Raw genomic sequence first — 18,289 nt, 5'->3', positions numbered from 1 at the left:
AGGCCAGAGGGATAAAGACAAGCTCTATCATGATATTGAGTACACTCCATGGCCCACAGTGGTTCTGTGTGGCCATCACCCCCTTCATTTCTGTCTCCCTCCACCTAACGATGGTCAATTTGGTACCGTTACTCTACCCACTTAATGATTATGTGTATCTTTATCATAAAAGCACGGCGTTTTGTTGTTACTGTGAGTGTACACAAATAAAACTAGACTCTTTACAGATTGGAATGATAAATTGCTATCTCTACGATCAAAACTGACGTTATCAGCGTTATCAAGAGAATATACCACAAAACGTGCGGGTTCATCGACCTCTGAGGTTTAAACACAAACGGAAGCAAGCTGACACGTTTTACGTGAATAACAATGTTTAAAAATATACATAAATATGGCTGAATAGCTCAGAGAAAGGAAGTTAAAATAAATTGAAATGTAATGCTGTACAGCTTACTTTTCTTTCAGCTTCTCCAATTATTTAAGGCATTAATTGAAGTACACAAAAGTCTATGATGAGCTCAGATCTGCAGATTTTTTGGAATGAAAAAAAGAAAATATGCCTGGTGCTGTATTTCAACTATCCAGTTAGATTTTGAAAGACACACTCTATAGGCTACTAACTATGTATGAAGAGGAAAGTCCATCCATCCATTATCTATCTATCTATCTATCCTTCAGTTGATATGATGGGGCTGGAGTCAATCCCAGACAACACTGGGAGAGAGGTGGGGTATTGTAGCAAACAGACCGCTGAAAGTTCAAGGGGAAATTTTGCGGTGGCCTAGGGGTCATTTGGCCTGCCATAGAAAGCCAACCTGACCAGCGATAATATAGCACCAGAATCCAGATGTGCTACTCAGCAGTTCCGCACATGCCCAGATACACACTCTTGGGCTGTTTCCACACCCATAAATCTGTACAACCTTTGTCGAGCAGTTTGAGTTGTGCCCTCATTGTTTTGATACGGCTTACTCTTTATCAACATTTTAATATCCCATTAAAATCAATAGATTCTGGTTGTATTGGATATTGAACAGTCTTTTAACAGTGCACATGGAGTGAGAAGGGGTGTAAAGTACTTAAGAGTGATTCTGTATTGGGAGCATGAAAATTGGATAGTGGTCTATTGAAGGAGACTACACCAGATTAAATGTTAATAATAAGAGGATCAAAACAATGAAATACAACATACCCAGCATGGCGAGCTAAGTGGATAATAACAGTGTGACGCAATAGCTGTAGGCTACACAGTTTAAATTTTCAATTACAACTTTGTGGAGGAATTATATCAAAGCAATGACACTGAATGGAAGTTAAAAAAAAAAAAAAGTAAAGCTAGACTATGAACTTGACCAGACCTTGGTTATGTCACAGGCTGGGGAATGTAGACACTGTACATACACTGAAAACTCAGCATTCATATAGGCTACTTGTGTTTTTTTTTTTAATAATATATATATGACTGTCCTCCCGCACTGGAGTGTGAGTGCCCATTAGCTTCTGCTCTTGGAAGCTAATCAGGGCTGTGCCTGGTTAGTACTTGGATGAGAGACACACTTGAAAGATCAGGGGCTGCTATCCTCAGACACTGAGGTTGCGTCAGGAAGAGCATCCAGCATAAAACAATGCGGATCAATTGATCCACTGTAGTGACCCTGAATGGGAGTAAACCGAAAGGAAAAAACATATATAACTTTCCTCCCAGGTGTTCACAGGCCTATAGTAGTGGCAAAATCTAAAACTAGACTACCTGTTATTTCAGCAAATAGGGTTAACCTACAATTAGCCTATTGGTTTGCATTTGCAGTGGCCTGGGAGTGGAGTCAAATTCTGGTGGAGTAGACCCTGGGTAGACAGACCACCAGTCTGTCACAGGGCTGACACATAGACAAAACACCTACGGGCAATGTAGAATCACCTGTTAACCTGACCCCAAACTGCATATCTTTGGACTGTGGGAGGAAGCTGAAGTACCCTGAGAGAATCCACACAGAACATGCAAAATCCACACAGAAAGACCCAGGGGTTGAGTGGGATTCAAACCCAGAACTTTCTTGCAGACACCGTTAACCATTTAACTGAATATCAGCAAATGGCGGCTACTTTTCTTAATGTTCAGTTTTTGTTGAAACTTGTTTTTTCAGAGTGAGGTTACTTTGTTATTGTCATTGTGCACTATTATACATGCATCTACAGTACCAGCAGCATCTGAAAGTGATATGAAGAGAGCTGCCTTGGAGAAAATAACCTATTTTCTTGTTCCTGTGATAAAACCATGGCAACTGTATGCAGCTGAAGACTCTTCACAAACACAGAACAGAGTGCTATCTGGCATGTGGTTAAGTGACTGTTCTTTTCAGACAAGAGTAGATATAGCAGCTGATGAGCTGTTGTCTTTGCACATGTCATTTCTATTGGCCTCAACTGTGATAAGACATGTTATTAGTGTCAGTATCTTTGTGTTTGCCAGCACTTTGAGTTAGCAATCCATGCCTTTGTTACATCACGCCTTGACTATTGTAATGCTCTGTATGTCGAGGTTAGTCAGGCATCCCTTTCACGTCTCCAGCTGGTCCAAAATGCGGCGGCTCGTCTTTTAACTGGAACATGATCCTGGCTGCACTCCATTGGGTTCATTTTAAGGTTTTATTATTTGTTTTTAAATCTTTAAATGGCCTTGCCACATCGTATCTCACTGAACTCCTTCACCCTTATACTCCTAGCCGCTCTGTTAGATCAGCCGACCTCCTGCTTCTTGACGTGCCAAAAACGAGGAGGAAGCTCCGTGGAGATAGAGCGTTCTCTATTGCTGCCCAGAGGCTGTGGAACAATTTGCCTTTGCACATAAGACAAGCCCCTACATTACCCATGTTCAAAGTACAACTTACAACTTATTTGTATAGTCAAACCTGGATGGATTGATTATGGGCTGTTTTTTGCTGTTTTTATTTTATGAAACTTTTAACCTATTTTTATCATTTTTATATATTCTTGTTTTATGTATATTTGTTTTTCTGTTTGTTTTGGTGTACGGCACTTTGTGTCAGCTCTTGCTGTTCTTAAAGCGCTTTATAAATAAAAGTATTATTATTATTATTTATGCAGTATTCGGTGATTGTACACAGGCTGTGCTGGACATAAGTATTTTAATAGCTAATGTTTTGATGTGTATATTGGAGCTTGAATTGGAGCTGTCACTTTTTTGTCATAGAAGGCATACATAACATAATTGAAATTTATGTTATATGTTTAAAATTGTATATCAATTAAAGCCATATTCAGTTGCAGTTTGTAAAAAGATCCAGCAGCATGGATTCCATTCACCTAAGGCTAAAATTGCTGCTGCATTTAAGGAAAGCAACACCACAGTCTCAGCATCTCAGCCTCACAAAAATAACACATTGAACCTGCTTATAAAAAACACTTTTTTTCTGAAAAAGGAGAAATACCATAACATGTTTTCATTTACTTTAGGCTTGCAAGATGTCCTGCCAGAGTTCCTGCGTGGGCGTTTTGTGGAAGCAGCCCTCAGCTACGTGGCATGCAACTCGGAAGGCGAGTTGCTCTGCCGCAACAATGACTGCTGGTGCCGGTGTTCTCCCCGCTTCCCAGAATGCAATTGTCCCTTTGCTGACATCAAGGTCATGGAGGAGAACCTGGCCAAGAGCAGAGACGCTTGGAAGAGCTTCAACCAAGATTTCATGGAATCAGGTTTGGGCTGCTCTGTTTTATATGAAACTTGGTGTTGAGATGGACAGAGCATGTGATGAGTTTGTGTTGAATTAGGCTTTGGTTTGGTGGCAAAGGAAACCCAACAAGTTTTTGTTGGAATGTTCAAAAGCATGATGTGTCAATAGCATAATAATAATATAACATAACATAATAATGTCAATAACATTATGAGCTTTACTCAGCATTAAATCCTTTTGCTATTGGTTGCAATATTAGTTATATGACTAGTGTGGGCAGCACAAAACTTTGACAGTTTAATGATACACACACTCACAGCGAGGCGATTTCAACGTCACTGTGGGTAGAGCTGTTATGTGTGTAATTTTAACATCTTTAAAGTTAACATATTTGGAGAAGAGAGGTTTTGCTTTAGAGAATTCAGATATCCCAGCCTATAGCTCGATTGCTAAATTCTTTTATCATTTTAGCTAAATTTCCATAAAGAGTTGAATTAATGTGTGTTTCCATCTGATGCTGGGAATATCTAGAGTTGGATTTGTCAAGATACACAGCTGGTGATGGTAATTTTCCAGAGAAGAATCTTGGTCTAATCTGAAGTGTGTGAAAGTAATCAAAACATGAACATGTATCATTTGTGTTGGTTTAGTGTACTAATCTGAGGTAAATTACATTCTCCTACATACACATCTGATATTTTCAGATGTTACTACTTTTTGTCTCCTCAGTGAAGCAAAAACGTCAGAGGACTCAGATGTTTCATGTATATCACGAGTTCAATGTCTTCATTGGGCTCTGGACCCAATATACCGACTTTTCCACCTCAGCCAAGCATCAAAATGTGTTTGTAATATTTAGGTGAACTTTTTTGACACTTCAACTCAGGCTTTATATGCATGAATTGAAGATGCCAATAGAAACAAGTGGCTGGAAACTCACCTTATGTTTTGCTTTTAGCCTTCCTGTTTGTGACAGTATACTTCTTGATATTATACTACTCCGTGATGGCAACAAAGTTAAGACTTTTCAAATCCAATAAAAATAAAGTATGTTATTACAGTATGTTCATATTTGAGCAAATATCAGACACTCAGACATTAAAGTAGGAAAGGAATCTGATAAAAAAGATGAGTAAAGGCAAATTTTGAGGTGGCCAAAAAATACAAAGCACCAAATTCAGAAACCAACAGAAATCAAAATAAATGGAAACCCATTCGAACTTCAACTGTTTATCAGATGAAAAAAGATGATGAAGTTGATACAAGTTAAAAGCTCTAAAATACAAGATAGCAGACAAGGCAAATCAAATTTTAAAATCCCTGCATCCTCATTACAGTCTATATGTATTTGGTGTAGATTCAGTTTGCTGTGGTTTTATGTAGTAGTAGACATTTGCTCCAGAACTGTTAACATTTTGAACTAAGCCCCTTTGATCAATATTTGAACTGAAAAAAGTGCTGCTTGATTCAACTGTCTTCATTGCTTTGCATCAGCGCATTGATAAATTGGTCTTTGAGGGCGTCACACAGTTACATTTTTGATTTTGTCTCAAATATACTAACTGTGCTACACTCAGCAGGAAAGATCAAGTTTGGTTAGCAAGACAGGAACCGTGTTGCATAAGTGTCTTTTTCAGTTCCAGATGTAGCTGGTGGGATGGTGATGATTTATAGCTCCAAGCTAGATGCACTTTATTCTCACTAACATTATATTTATACCTGCCTGTGTTCCTGTGAAGTGTTGTTCTAACTAGTCTCAATATCTTGTGATATTTCATGATAGACTGAGTGCAGTTATCTGTTATGTGTGATAACATACCTGGACACATGCATTACCTTAAAGCCTAATATGTAAATTCACTATATTGTATATTAGGGGTGGGAATCTTTAGGGATGCTTCGATTCGATTTCAATTAAAAAACAATACATAGAGTACATGCATTGTTTCTATACTTGCTACCTCTTAACACCCCATCGCCCGTGCCTAATTTGAATAAAGTCTGACATATATATATATATATATCATTTGAATCTGACGATTCAAATAGTATAAACTAATTCAGGATTGAATTATCACAGCGACAACCGTTCCTTAATGTTTAACAAGAGTACAAAAAAACCAACAAAACGTTAATTTTTACCTTTGCTGATGTGTACAGATCCTCACATGTACTGAAACAGCAAGTGTGTATATCAGGTTTTTTTTGTAAGAATCCAGTGAACAAAATGCCTCCAAGGTTTTTGCCCAAAAGACATATTATCCTTGAGAAAAAGCCAAAACTGTCCTTGAATTTTCAATCCTCATTAAACTTTTAATTTTGTTTATTCTCCAGTTGTTTCCACCGTTTATTTACTACAAACAGATAAACAGTAGATTTCCATTCTGCAAACTCCTGTGAATAAAATGAGCCCACAATCAAGTGTGTCTTCCAGGTTTTAGACCTTCAATCAGTACCAAAACCAATAGGAGTTACAACTGCCCAGGGGGTAGAAAAATTCAAATCAGCCAGTCACATTGTTTGTCAATGATGAATGACATATGTTGTAGCCAATGAAATAATGTTTCCAACGTTGTGGCCCACTCTACTTTGCTAAGGGGAGGGGATTCTTACAGGACCGTTGCCCTGACAACGCTGGTGAACCACAGGGAGATCAGAGGGTGCAGCGTAGAGGAGACACTGGAGTCATATTTAATATTTCACAGCATGAAGTCACTCAGAAATACGTCACACTACTATATTGGACATCTTGATGACGTTCGTGATGATGACTCAGCACAGTAAAAAGATACTGTACAGCTAACAGTTACTGTGCAGTGCTACCGATGCGTCTCACGTAGGTCATCCACCTAAACATACGAGCCTGAATGTGCACATGCGCTACAAGCACGCATGCATGTATGCTATTTGTAGTCCGTTAGTGGTAAAATGTGTCTGACTGGCAGATTTTATTCAATCAAATAACAATGCATCGAAAAAATAATTTTCCCCAGCCCTATTATTAATAACTATTGTATATCTTAATTTTTATTTTGAGTGTTTGGGGACATTTGTTGTTGAAAGGCTAAAAGTATGGTCGAGCTGTTGTTCTGTAATAGTAAAGCCAGGACGGTACCTTTATGTGCATTTTTAAATGACAGTCCTTTTATCTTCATTTTCAAGTGACTGCTTTGTCAACTAAGCTCGAAATGAAATAAATCAATTCAATTCAATTCATTTGTATAGCGCCAAATCACAATACAATCTTCTCAAGGCACCTTATGTGAATCTATAATCTCCCTGGTTACAGCACATAAAATCTTTGTGTTGTGTCCAACTTACAAAACAAGGAAACCAACTCAGTGCTGTCAGTTTTAAGGCTGAAGTTTACTACATCAGGTAACGGTCACTGCAAGCTTGTAGTCATACCAGAACAAATAAGGATGTGACAGCAAAGCCTGAGTGTACTAAACTGAGCAACAGTATTTGACTGTTTATGAATTCAGCTTTTCATGTGAAGAAGAGGAATCTCTTATTTTTTCATTTACATGCAGTAGTGAAAGAAGTACTGAAATCCCTTACTTAAGTAAAAGTAGAGCTATTATAATAACACTGTTACAAGTTAAAGCCTGTATTCAAAATTTTACTTACAAAAATATTAGCAGCCAAATATACTTTAAGTACCAAAAGTAAATAGTATTCAAAGGCACATCACACATTAATGTGTTTTATATTATTGAATTATATTTATTGATGCATTATTGTTTGTGTCACTTTAATGTTGCAGCTGTTTAAGGTGAATCTAATGTTAACTCACATATATGATTATAATTAGACTTACTTTACATACTGCTGGGTAGTTTGGGAATTTCGTACTGAGGACTGTTACATTTTTATGATTAAACTCTATTATCTAATTCCAAAAAGTAACTAGTAACTAAAGTTAGAAATGTGAATAACTAAATAAATGTAGTGGATTAGAAAGCATGTTGTCCTGTAAAGCCAAAGTGTGAAGTAGCCGAAAATGGAAATGCTTATGTACAGCACAGAAACCTCAAAAATGTATTTAAGTACAGTACTTAAGTAAAGTACTTCACTACTTTTCACCACTGTAGCAAACACAAAGTCATTTTATTAATATATTGTAAACTAAAATCCAATACCTTGGATTAATATGAAATTTTAATAATCTGAAGGATTAATTCCCCAAACAGTGACATCTATTGTGAGGAGAAACATAAGAAGGCCAGTTCTGAAAATGTTTTAATGAATGAATTAAAGGAAATGGAAACAGAAATCGAGTGGATTAAGCGGAATGGAATCGGCTGGGTAAAATGGTGAAATAGTGATTTTTGCAATGGTGGAAAAAGAGCTGTAAAGTCAAGTAAGGTTCAGATCTAGGTTCTGCAACTTATATGATAATTTGCTGAGAAGAAAGTTTGTATAGATTTAGAAATTATGAACTCCAAGTTGGATTAAGAGGAACACAAATTGAAAAAGTGCAAGACATCATATCATACTGAATTTGTTGAAGCTCATCTTGGTCCATTAGAGGAAGCGTGCGGTTTTGAACCCGTGGGTCCTGAGCCGAGATGTTCTGCGAAGCTCCTGATGCTTCATTTGACTGCTTGCCAAAGAGGCATCTTGTCACCAGCTAATTTCTCTCTCATCCTGTGGTGCTCCTCTCTGGGCTTTGATCAGAGTTGAGCAGATGGGCTCGGTTTAGGTGAGCTTCTGTGGTTGGCTGGTGTTGTATTTGAAAATAAGTTCTCAAAACTCAAAACTCAAATTGTTGTTGTGGCCATGAGCATAAACCTTATACAAGTTACTTAACTATAAAGCCCAAAACACAAGAAGGCAGGTGCATTCTGATTGTTTTGAGTTCAGCTGTCCACAACAGTGCATTGTGATTGGACCTAGATTTCTTCCCCATATAGAGTCCTGACGTGTAATAAATAGATTCTGGAAAATGTAATTTTAAGAACAGTTCATGTAAAAAGTGATAACCAGTTTCTTTCACCATGCTCCATTCCAGAGCACAGTTATTAAAATATGTGACAGTAAGGTTTCATAACAGAGAGCTAGTGTGGAACAGTGTTGCACAAAGAATCAATGAACACAAATATAACTCTCACAAACACATAGCATTTACATTTAAACAATCCTTTGGCAGCAGTTCTTTCAGTAGATTGGGTTTAGGCAGATTCATGTGACCTTCCAGACCTTCATTCAGTCACTTCAAACAGATCTAGTATTCAGTTTTAACCAGAAAATGGCACTGGCAACCTTTGCAAGAGTTGCTACGCCAGGGCCGATTTTGTCATATGAAAACCTGAGGTGATTAAACATTCAAACATTAAGTGTTGAATTGAGGAAAGTATTACAGTATTGCAACTTGGTACACAGTTCACACAGTTTTTGGGAAATTTAGCAAATTTTGCTTCCTGCTGAATAATAACACACATCAAATTGTCTCAATTTGAAGCTATCTCCTATCTCCTAGCAGACCTCCTAGTGTCTAACCTGATATATGCTGGAATGCCAATTTTCTGCCTGCTTTAGGATCAATCAGTCTTTAGTTATCAGTCTAACGGTGAGAATAAATTTATTGGGATACTTAGTTGGCTCAGAATTTATTACACCACTGTTACAAGTTTGCATTGAAGGATTCTTCCATTTTATTTCAACTTGTGTCTTCATGTAATATTTCTAAATCTAATGAGATTGAATTAATTGTCATTTGTTGGAGAATTTGTCTGTGGTAGACCTATACAGGGTGTACAGTTTTAGCAATTCAAAACATCATGCTTTTTCACTGCCCTTGCAGTGTCTTTGCATCAGGAATGCAGTAGTTTTAACCTACACCAGGCTCATAAAACTATACAGTGCTAACCACGCTAGCGTCACTTGTAGCACAATAAGGCTAATCTGAAGAAGGATTGGAAGCTAAATTAGATCAGTGAATACCTGAAGCTCTATACTTTTATTTATGTCAGCATGTTTTTTTGACTGTAATATTTATATAAAGCTGTGATTGCTGCACAACACATGAACTAACGCTAATGCTAATGTAGCTAACTGCCACCTCTGTTCTCTGAAATATTCACTCAGACCTCGAGACTATTAGAGAAATATATAACTACAAGTATACATGTATACAGGTTTATTTACCATGGATCTTTTGTGTTCATTTTAATAGTACAGTATAGTAGTATCTGTATTTATTTTTTTACATTCCATCCTTTTGTGTACATCCTTTGGTTGTATAGAAAAAAATAATGTAGTGGTATTTAATATTACTAATAATTAGTAGTGGGTGATATGGAAAAAATAAATTCTCACAATTTTTTTTTTTTAGAAATATCACAATTCAATCACGATTCTTTGTCAAGTTGGTTTTACTATTCTGCAAGTTGGATGAGCATAACAGCCAAACTAATTTCCCTATTATAAAGACAAAGCCTTTCAAGGTAACAAAATAAATTTTAAAAAATGCAGATATTTAGACCAAAGTCAGCAAAGATAAAAAAAAATTCTTTATCTTTATTATTCAATCTTTTTATTAAAAAATAAGAACAGAGATACATATTACAATTACACATAATATACAAATTAGACTGCGTTTTATTTTTCAGGTACAATAGGTGTATTCAAAAAATACAATTATTCAAGAATGAACAAATATAAAAATAAAACACTATATAGACTGACCCCTAAAGTCAGTGAGTGATTTTTCTCTTTGTGCTTTGTTGTTTTATTATTGTTGAAAGAATAGTTCACCCAAAAATAATAAAAATTCTCTCATCTGTCTGTCAATTCTGTCATAGTGTTTCATTTGTATACCATCATTTACTCACTCAAAAGTTGTTTTAAACCTGAACGGGTTTCTTTGTTCTGCTGAACATAAATGCTATTTTGAAGAACGTGGAAAACCAAACAGTTGCTGGTCCACAGTGACGTCCATAGTAATTTTTCCTACTACTGTGTGGTTACCTACATTCTTCAAAATATCTTCTTTTGTGTTCAGCACAAGAAGGAAATGAATACAGGTTTGGGGCAACATGTGAGTGAGTGAATAATGACAGAAATTAAATTTAGGGTAAACTATCCCTTTAATGACAGTCAGCAGCATGTTTAATACTGTCCCTTTTAGACCTGCACACATCTACTATATCCCTTTTTCTCTCAAATGCTTACTTTCATTTTAAACATAACTAAATGAGTCTAAGTGTAAACTTTGTTTGTTTTGAGAGTATTAGTGCAAAAGATAACTTAGTTCAGTAATCAGGCGCTGTTTGACAGGCTTTTTAGTGCACGCTTCGGGTGTACGTGGTGCTCGAGAAAAACTGAAATGTTTAACCCTCTGGGTCTAAGGGTGTTTTGGGGCTCTGGACAAGTTTTGACATGCCCTGAAATAAGTCACTGAAGTAAGATCATAAAACACATACAGAACATTGGCTCACAAGACTTTTGAGACCTGGATCTTGTAGTGTTTGCTTCAAAACGATGTGAAAGTCATTTTGTTCACTCATTCACAGAAAACAATACACTGATTGAAATTTTCTAAGACACTTTTAATTTTGAAAAGGCATATGCTTGAAGGCGTGTCCGATCATGAATAATCATGTGATTTACCTGAGAAAACAAAGACCCGCACAAACACCCACATAATGAGCCTTTCAGTCAGGAATGTGGCTGAGAAGGAATTACTCCAATGCAGTGCAATGCAGATGCAAACGTTCGTCATCTGAGTCGTGTTTTTCCTCTGAGGACAAAGTAAACTCTTCGTTTTGTTGTTATTATGAGTGTATACAAATAATACTAGACCCTTTACAGATTGATGATATCCATCCATCCATTTTCTATACCTGCTTTTTCCTGAATCAGGGTCATGGGGATCTGCTGGAGCCTATCCCAGCTCTCTCTCGAGTGGAAGGCAGGGGTACACCCTGGACAGGTCACCAGTCCATTGCAGGGCAGATTGATGGTATATTGCTCTTATTTGTACGATCAAAACTGACGGAGTAATTTAAGTTCATTTTGGAAGGTGCCACAAAACGTGCTGGCGCGTTCATTGACCCCTTAGGGTTAACTGGCGAGGCTTTAAGGCACATGCAAATAATGTACTTTTGTGAATAAGTGCAGTGTCTCGTGAGAGTAACTTTACCGCTGAGTTAACACTGATGTGAATGCATGTGGCGTTGTACATTATATATGTTGAGACAGATGTGCCAGAACTGCAGCTGATAAAATGTGCACTGTAGCACGATACTACAATATTTTGTTAAAAGCAGATCGTGGAGACATTTTCATCATCCACGATCAAAAATCGTCATATCGCACACCCCTACTAATAATTAATGAAGTTACTGCTGCAGATGTCTGTCTGTATGATTCCATCCTGCCATAATATCTGATCCTTCAGCACAAAAGTCAGTTTTCTGACTTTTGATTTACTTAAAGATTTATTATGTGCAGTCTCTCACAGCGAAAATTAAAAATAACTCCTGTATCTCTCTCAGTGTGCAGCTTCAAGGGAGATTGAATTTAAATGTGCAGTGTTGTTCACCTCTGTCAACATTTCCTTCTAGAGGCTGTTACTGTCTGTAGGAAAAGATAGAATGTCATTGATTTAAAAAATATGAGCATAATCAAACAATCAAATATGTTTGTTAGTGTATAGTGTTAATGTATTTATGTTTGCAGTTTAGATGCACAAGAAGGTTTTAGGAAGGAGGGATGACAGATTGTCCCCATGAAGTCAAGCATAAACTTCCAAAATGTTAAAGCAACACACAATCCCCACATGATAACTTTTCACAGCAAACCCTCACCAATGGACTTTTTCTTTACTTTTTTTTTTCTCTTTACTTCATTTTCACATTCATTATAGTATAGGCTATAATATGATCTGTGCATTCGCAGGGTGGTATACATGTCAGTATACCAGTATAAGCTGAGCGCCACCTACAGACATTATACTGTAACACTCGTTGTGTACAAATGACGAAGACTCACCTTAAAAGTGGCCACTCACCGTGGCAGAGGATGACACTTTGAACCACTACTACTGTACCTCACCTCTCACTGTGATTGGCAAAGGAGGTATAACAGTAATACAGACCAGTGGAAGAGGTTTGAGAATGAATACAAATTTATTATTAATAGCATAAGTTATAATTTAAGAATAAAATTTCTAAATGTATTAAGAAAAAGTGTGGAGGCTTGTTCCTACTCAAGATAACAGCAGTGACTCATTTCAGCTGACCAAAGCTGTCTCATGACAGCTGATAAAGAAAAGTTGAAAATTCATTCTCAAAAACATGACTTACATTACTACTCAATGTAAATCTTTTCAAACTAGTGCATGATTTAACATAATAAAATAATGTGTGATAAAATTTAGCGCCAGTAGTGTGAAAGTTGTGTTAACATGCTCAGCCAAGGTGAAGGAAGCCTCATCAACTGTATAATCTCCCTCTTGTTAAACCGGGAGCAAGTAAAAAAGGTGGGCGCTTTATCAAAACTATTCATCACTAACAGCAGGACGCAGGTGTGTGATGTAATAGCAGCAATGATGCAGAACAAGTCGGGTGTCACTTCCTAAATTGGCTGGAGCTTTTTTTTTTTTTTTTTTTTTTTGCAACATCTCAACACATCATCAGCTCACTTCTTAATTATGTGGAAGGTGTAGTCAGGATTTAATTGGAGACAGATTTCTGGCAGCTTTTCTTGAACTTTTTGAGTGTGGCACTACCTGCAGAGTTGAGGTGTGTGTGTGTGTGTGCGTGTACTGTCATTTATTTGGAAATTGCTTATTGAGTGACCTTAAAGAGGTAAACAGCATTTCTGTGCATTCACTTAGCCTCATTTTGACATCACCTGACCTTGCAAGGTTGATTTTTCTTGCATATTAAATAAAGATGCACTGACAGGATCGAGAAGAGAGGCAGAAAACAAGTATAGTCTTCTCTTGTTCCACCGATGTTATATTTTTTGTCAGGAGCTTAACTCTGTGCTGTTTGTTATAAAAAATGAGGGCTTTTAGAGGCTTGGGTGTTTGAGTAAGAGCTAAAAATATCATGAAAGGCTCCCCAGCTACAGACACACACAGGGACAGACAGCACAGACAGGCATCTTCTGTACACCCACAGGCATTTATCCAGGGCATCATCAAAGTTTTATTTAATTTTAAGGAACACACACAATCTACTTAAATATTCACACTCTTGCACTTGGATCACACAAAGCAAGTTGGGATGAAAAATGAATGCAGGAAGATGAGCGGAGGGTAATCTAAATGGCAAATAGTGTTTGACTTTGAAAGCTGCACGTAAGTAATCATTTACTCTTTCTCTCTCTCTGTTTTTCTATCTCTTGTATCTCTTTGCCCTAACACACATAGACACACACTTATCCTTAAATCTAAGCCACTCACTGTTTCCCAAGACCCAAAACCTAACATCCAGCTACAAACACATATATACAAATCAAAAGTGCTCTCTACTCTAAGGTTCTTTCTGTTTTGGACAGCTCATGCACAGTTTCAGAGACTAGATGTTCTGGAAAGGTGTGAATAAGTTGAGGTTTGAAAAAACATCACACCTTTGGTTTTGTGAAATTGGAAATAACAACAGCTTCATGGCTTAGCATTAGATTCCCTAATACTTGGTTCTGTCCTATATGTGTAAATAAATAAAATATTCCTAACATATAGCTCTTTGTTTAGGTCACCGCACTTACACACTTTGCACAGACCTTTTAGAATACTAGGTTCAAAAATTAGCTAGCTAGCAAATACATGCATATTAACATTATAAACATTAACCATGCTTTGACCATATAATATGATTAAATGTTAACAAATTAAGTGTATCAGCAGACATCCATCTTAAATCAAAAGAGGAAATTTCCCAAAAATAGATTTTACCTAGCTGATGAGGATCACCCAGTCGCTTTGTGTCAAACTCAAATGCGTGTTCTGGACCAGTGAATGTGCGCAAGTGTGCAATTTGTCCGTCATTAAAACAGTGGCATCATATTACATTGTCATCAACAGGTTACAAAGTTTGTTGTAGCAATATGGGCACTCATTTTATAAAAGATGAAATGCTACTGTATGCACAGGCTATTTAAGTGGAGGCTATTGGCTGTGACTAACTTAAATGGCAGCCCTCTCTCTCTCCGGTCTGGTCTCAGACCTCAAATGCATAAAATATGAGCCTGTATAGACATATTAGTGTTTCTTGCGTAAAGACAACACTGTACGTATTCAAACAAGATATTTATTTAAGACGTTCAGCTGCTCTGCTGTGGAACTCCAGTTCACTTCACAGTCAGTCAAGACAGGGGGTGGAGTTATGAGGTTTGACTGACAGTTTGAGTGGATCCAGCAACATTTAGTTACAAGCTCTTTTTAAGGGTTGAGCCATACCTGTGCACGTGCCTGCTTCACAGACAGTGTTTTTAGCTTAGCTTGGTTGCTAATAGGCATATCAAATTCATCCATTCCTTATTGTATAAAAATGATTTCAAACACTATCAACAAAACTTAATTTTGCTCTTTGTGAAGTTTATGCATCAAGATAATCTGATTGTGGCAGTTTCATTGGAATGAAATCATTTTGCCATTTTTAATCGTCCAGACCTGTCTCACAGTGGTTTGTGATATTCAACCCCTATTCAAACATTCAGAGGCAAACATATTTACTGTACAAATGCTGGGTTGAATTGTCAAAACAAATTATATATATAGATCATTGCCATAGTCAGAGTACACACGGTGTTCGCAGGTTCTTGATTAGTAACCTTTAGTTCACAAGTGAGAATTTATGTCAGGAGGATCATGTGCATATGGATGGCAAACTCAAAATAACCTCCAGTACATTTTCCATCTTCATCAAAATGGAGTAACCAAAATCGCAAGATCAGTGAGAAATACCTAGTGAGGAAAGAGGAAGAGTCCTAGAGTCATTTTTAAAAAGAAAGGTGTTCATCTGCTGCTTAGCTCAGTTTGTGTTGCTCACACTAACTACCAGAGCAATACACTGTAGTTCACTTCTTTAGATTTACTTCTGTGGCAAGATGCAAAGAGCAAGTGAACATGAACTTAATTATACACTATTAGGAATTACTTAAGAACTCAAAGGATCTAATAAAAGGACCATGTTGGTGTTTATGTATTTCAAATAATAGAAAAATCCTGCAGATTTCACCATTTTGCTGTCTATTTTTACAGGTGTGATCATTACAGGTTTATTCTTTAAAAACTTTTCATGATTACAAGGTGTAGAAGGAATTTGCAGAGTTAATTTCTCTTCTTCTCTAAAAACCATAAAAAAAAACATCACTGTGCCACACTGAAGCACTTGATGACATTTAGCTGTTAGCCAGAGCAATAAACATACCAATATTGTATTTATGTGTACTAAGAATTTGTGCTGTGCTATATACAAATTGTATTTAAGAAAAGTTATATTTTAAAAACAAAGGCATGATAATCAACTTTCTTATTTACATGTTAGCAAATGATAAAACATTAGCACTTTAATCATGGTAGCAGCTGCTACCATGCCAACTTGTAGCATTTTTATATTCCCTTCCCAAAGACAGGCTCATAAACATACTTTTTACACAACGTTTATCTCTAAAATTGTTTTCTTACAATAAACAGTAAGGTCCCACATACAGTAGCTGCTAGTGTGGCTATAGACTTTACTGGCACAAGAACAGCTTTAGAGCAGCGACACCCATTGTGTAGTCCTGTTCATTAGAAGGCTAATAATGAAACAGTCTTGTTATTTTCACTATGGCATTGCATTGTTAGGAAGAAATAGTCTCACTGTTGTGATGAGCTGCTGTTGGTGCTGCATCATAGTGGTTAACACCACAAACCCAGTTAACACTTTTGCCTGCTGGACCAATTTCTAATGTCTAGCAAAGAAACAGGCTGGTAATGTTACCATTAAGTCAACTATAGTCAAACCATGAGGCAGTTCAAATGTCATGGCCTTGAACAAGAATAGAGTGACACATTTGACTAATCATAGTCATCTATTTCTACTAGATATCATTAGCCTAACCATGTAGATGAAGTCCACATTAGGTGCACTTTGTTGACTTTGTAAGTAACACAAACCTTCGCGTATGTGGTGCTGTCGCTCCTGGGGACTCAACCTGGCTCAACTGAGCTGCATAGGTTCCTCTGAGTCCCCGGAAGGCCGGTGGAGGCTTGGCGAGGTTTGAGGCAAGGCTTGTACAGCCGGGCGAGAAGAGGGAGGTGATGAAGGGCACTGAGGCTGGCTCCGCCCGGCTATCTCCTGACACCTTTGTCTGAGCCGGTTATCCATACGTATGGCCAACTGGACAAAAGAGACAAAGTCAGATGAATCATCCCGACAGGCTACCTCGTCTTTCAGTTGCTCTAATAAACCCTTTAAACCCCAGTCCTTTCAACTGTTTTCCTGTCCACCCTGCATCTGCTGCCAAGGTTTTAAATTCTGTTGAATAATCCACTACACTCCAGTTCCCCTGTCGGAGTGCTAGTAGACGCTGGGCCACGTCTCCAGCATGATCTGGATGGACGAATACCTACCGAAACATTGTATTGAATTGTTTAAAGGTTAAATCAGTTAGTGTGACTAAGGAGGATTCTGCCTCAGCCCAGGTGAGTGCCTTTCCTTGCAGCAATCCCAGAATAAAGGAAATCTTGCACTCATCTGTAGGATAGGCACAAGAGCAAATTCTGAAAATGTTCAAGCATTGCAAAAGGAAGCCTCGACAACTCCCAGGATTGCTGTGGTAGGGTGCCGGGGTGGCGATGTGTGGGAAGACGGGCCGAGTCGGTGATCCCCTGCGGCGCTGAAGGGGCTGGAGGAGGCGGGACTGCCGGCGAGGTAACCGCCAGAGGAACGGCAACTGAGGAAGAGAACTGGTGAGTCATTGTAACTAGTTGCTCCCGCATCTGGTTTACCTGAGTCATTAGATCCTGGTTCATCTTCATCAGACTTCGAAGAACCTGCTCGTGTTCCCTGAGAAGGGCTCCCTGTCAGGACAGAGCTTCCTGAACTGAGAAGCCTCCTACTGGTAATTCGGATCGTGGATCCGCTGGGTCCATTTTTTGGCCATTTCGTTCTGTCAGGAATCAGAACTTTTATGGTCGTGGGTGAAGGTACGTCACAGGTGGAGCTCATCATCGCCTCACGGTCTCCGGCGACGCACTTGCAGGTAATCAACAGGACGAGACAGAACAACACACACAGGGAAAAAGGAGAGAGACACAGGAGGTAACAGGAGGGCCAGTACTGCCGCCTCATGACAACAAGTCTAATTGTCTCTCTTCCTTCATTATGTTAATTAAAAAGTATCCCTGCAAGCTAACAGGAATCTGTCTGATATTTAATACTGCCTACAAATAGTCCTGGCACGGATTCCACTCATTGCTATCAGGACCATGCTGCTTTGAATCTCTGCCCATTTTTGTCTTTATTGCCTTCATAAAGCACACTGTCTCAAGGTGTATGTGTAGCACATGCACTTCCTCTATTTGTCAAAACAACAAAAAGATTATTTTAGTTCGAGAGATGGAATTCCAGAGATCTGGCAACAATTCCTCTACC

At 37.9% G+C, this 18,289-nt stretch overlaps 1 protein-coding gene across 1 annotated transcript in view; it reads left to right on the top strand.

Moving 5' to 3' along the window:
• Positions 1–18,289, top strand: part of brinp2 (bone morphogenetic protein/retinoic acid inducible neural-specific 2) — a 105,655-nt gene that overhangs the window by 54,734 nt on the left and 32,632 nt on the right. The window contains exon 5 of the mRNA XM_026312725.1: positions 3,478–3,714. Coding sequence (XP_026168510.1) covers positions 3,478–3,714 — 237 coding nt within the window. The remainder of the gene's footprint in view (positions 1–3,477; positions 3,715–18,289) is intronic.

The sequence above is a fragment of the Mastacembelus armatus genome, chromosome 17 (genome assembly GCF_900324485.2).
Source record: "Mastacembelus armatus chromosome 17, fMasArm1.2, whole genome shotgun sequence".
In the NCBI taxonomy this organism is placed as follows: Eukaryota; Metazoa; Chordata; class Actinopteri; order Synbranchiformes; family Mastacembelidae; genus Mastacembelus; species Mastacembelus armatus.
This window is presented reverse-complemented; position numbering and strand designations above follow the sequence as displayed.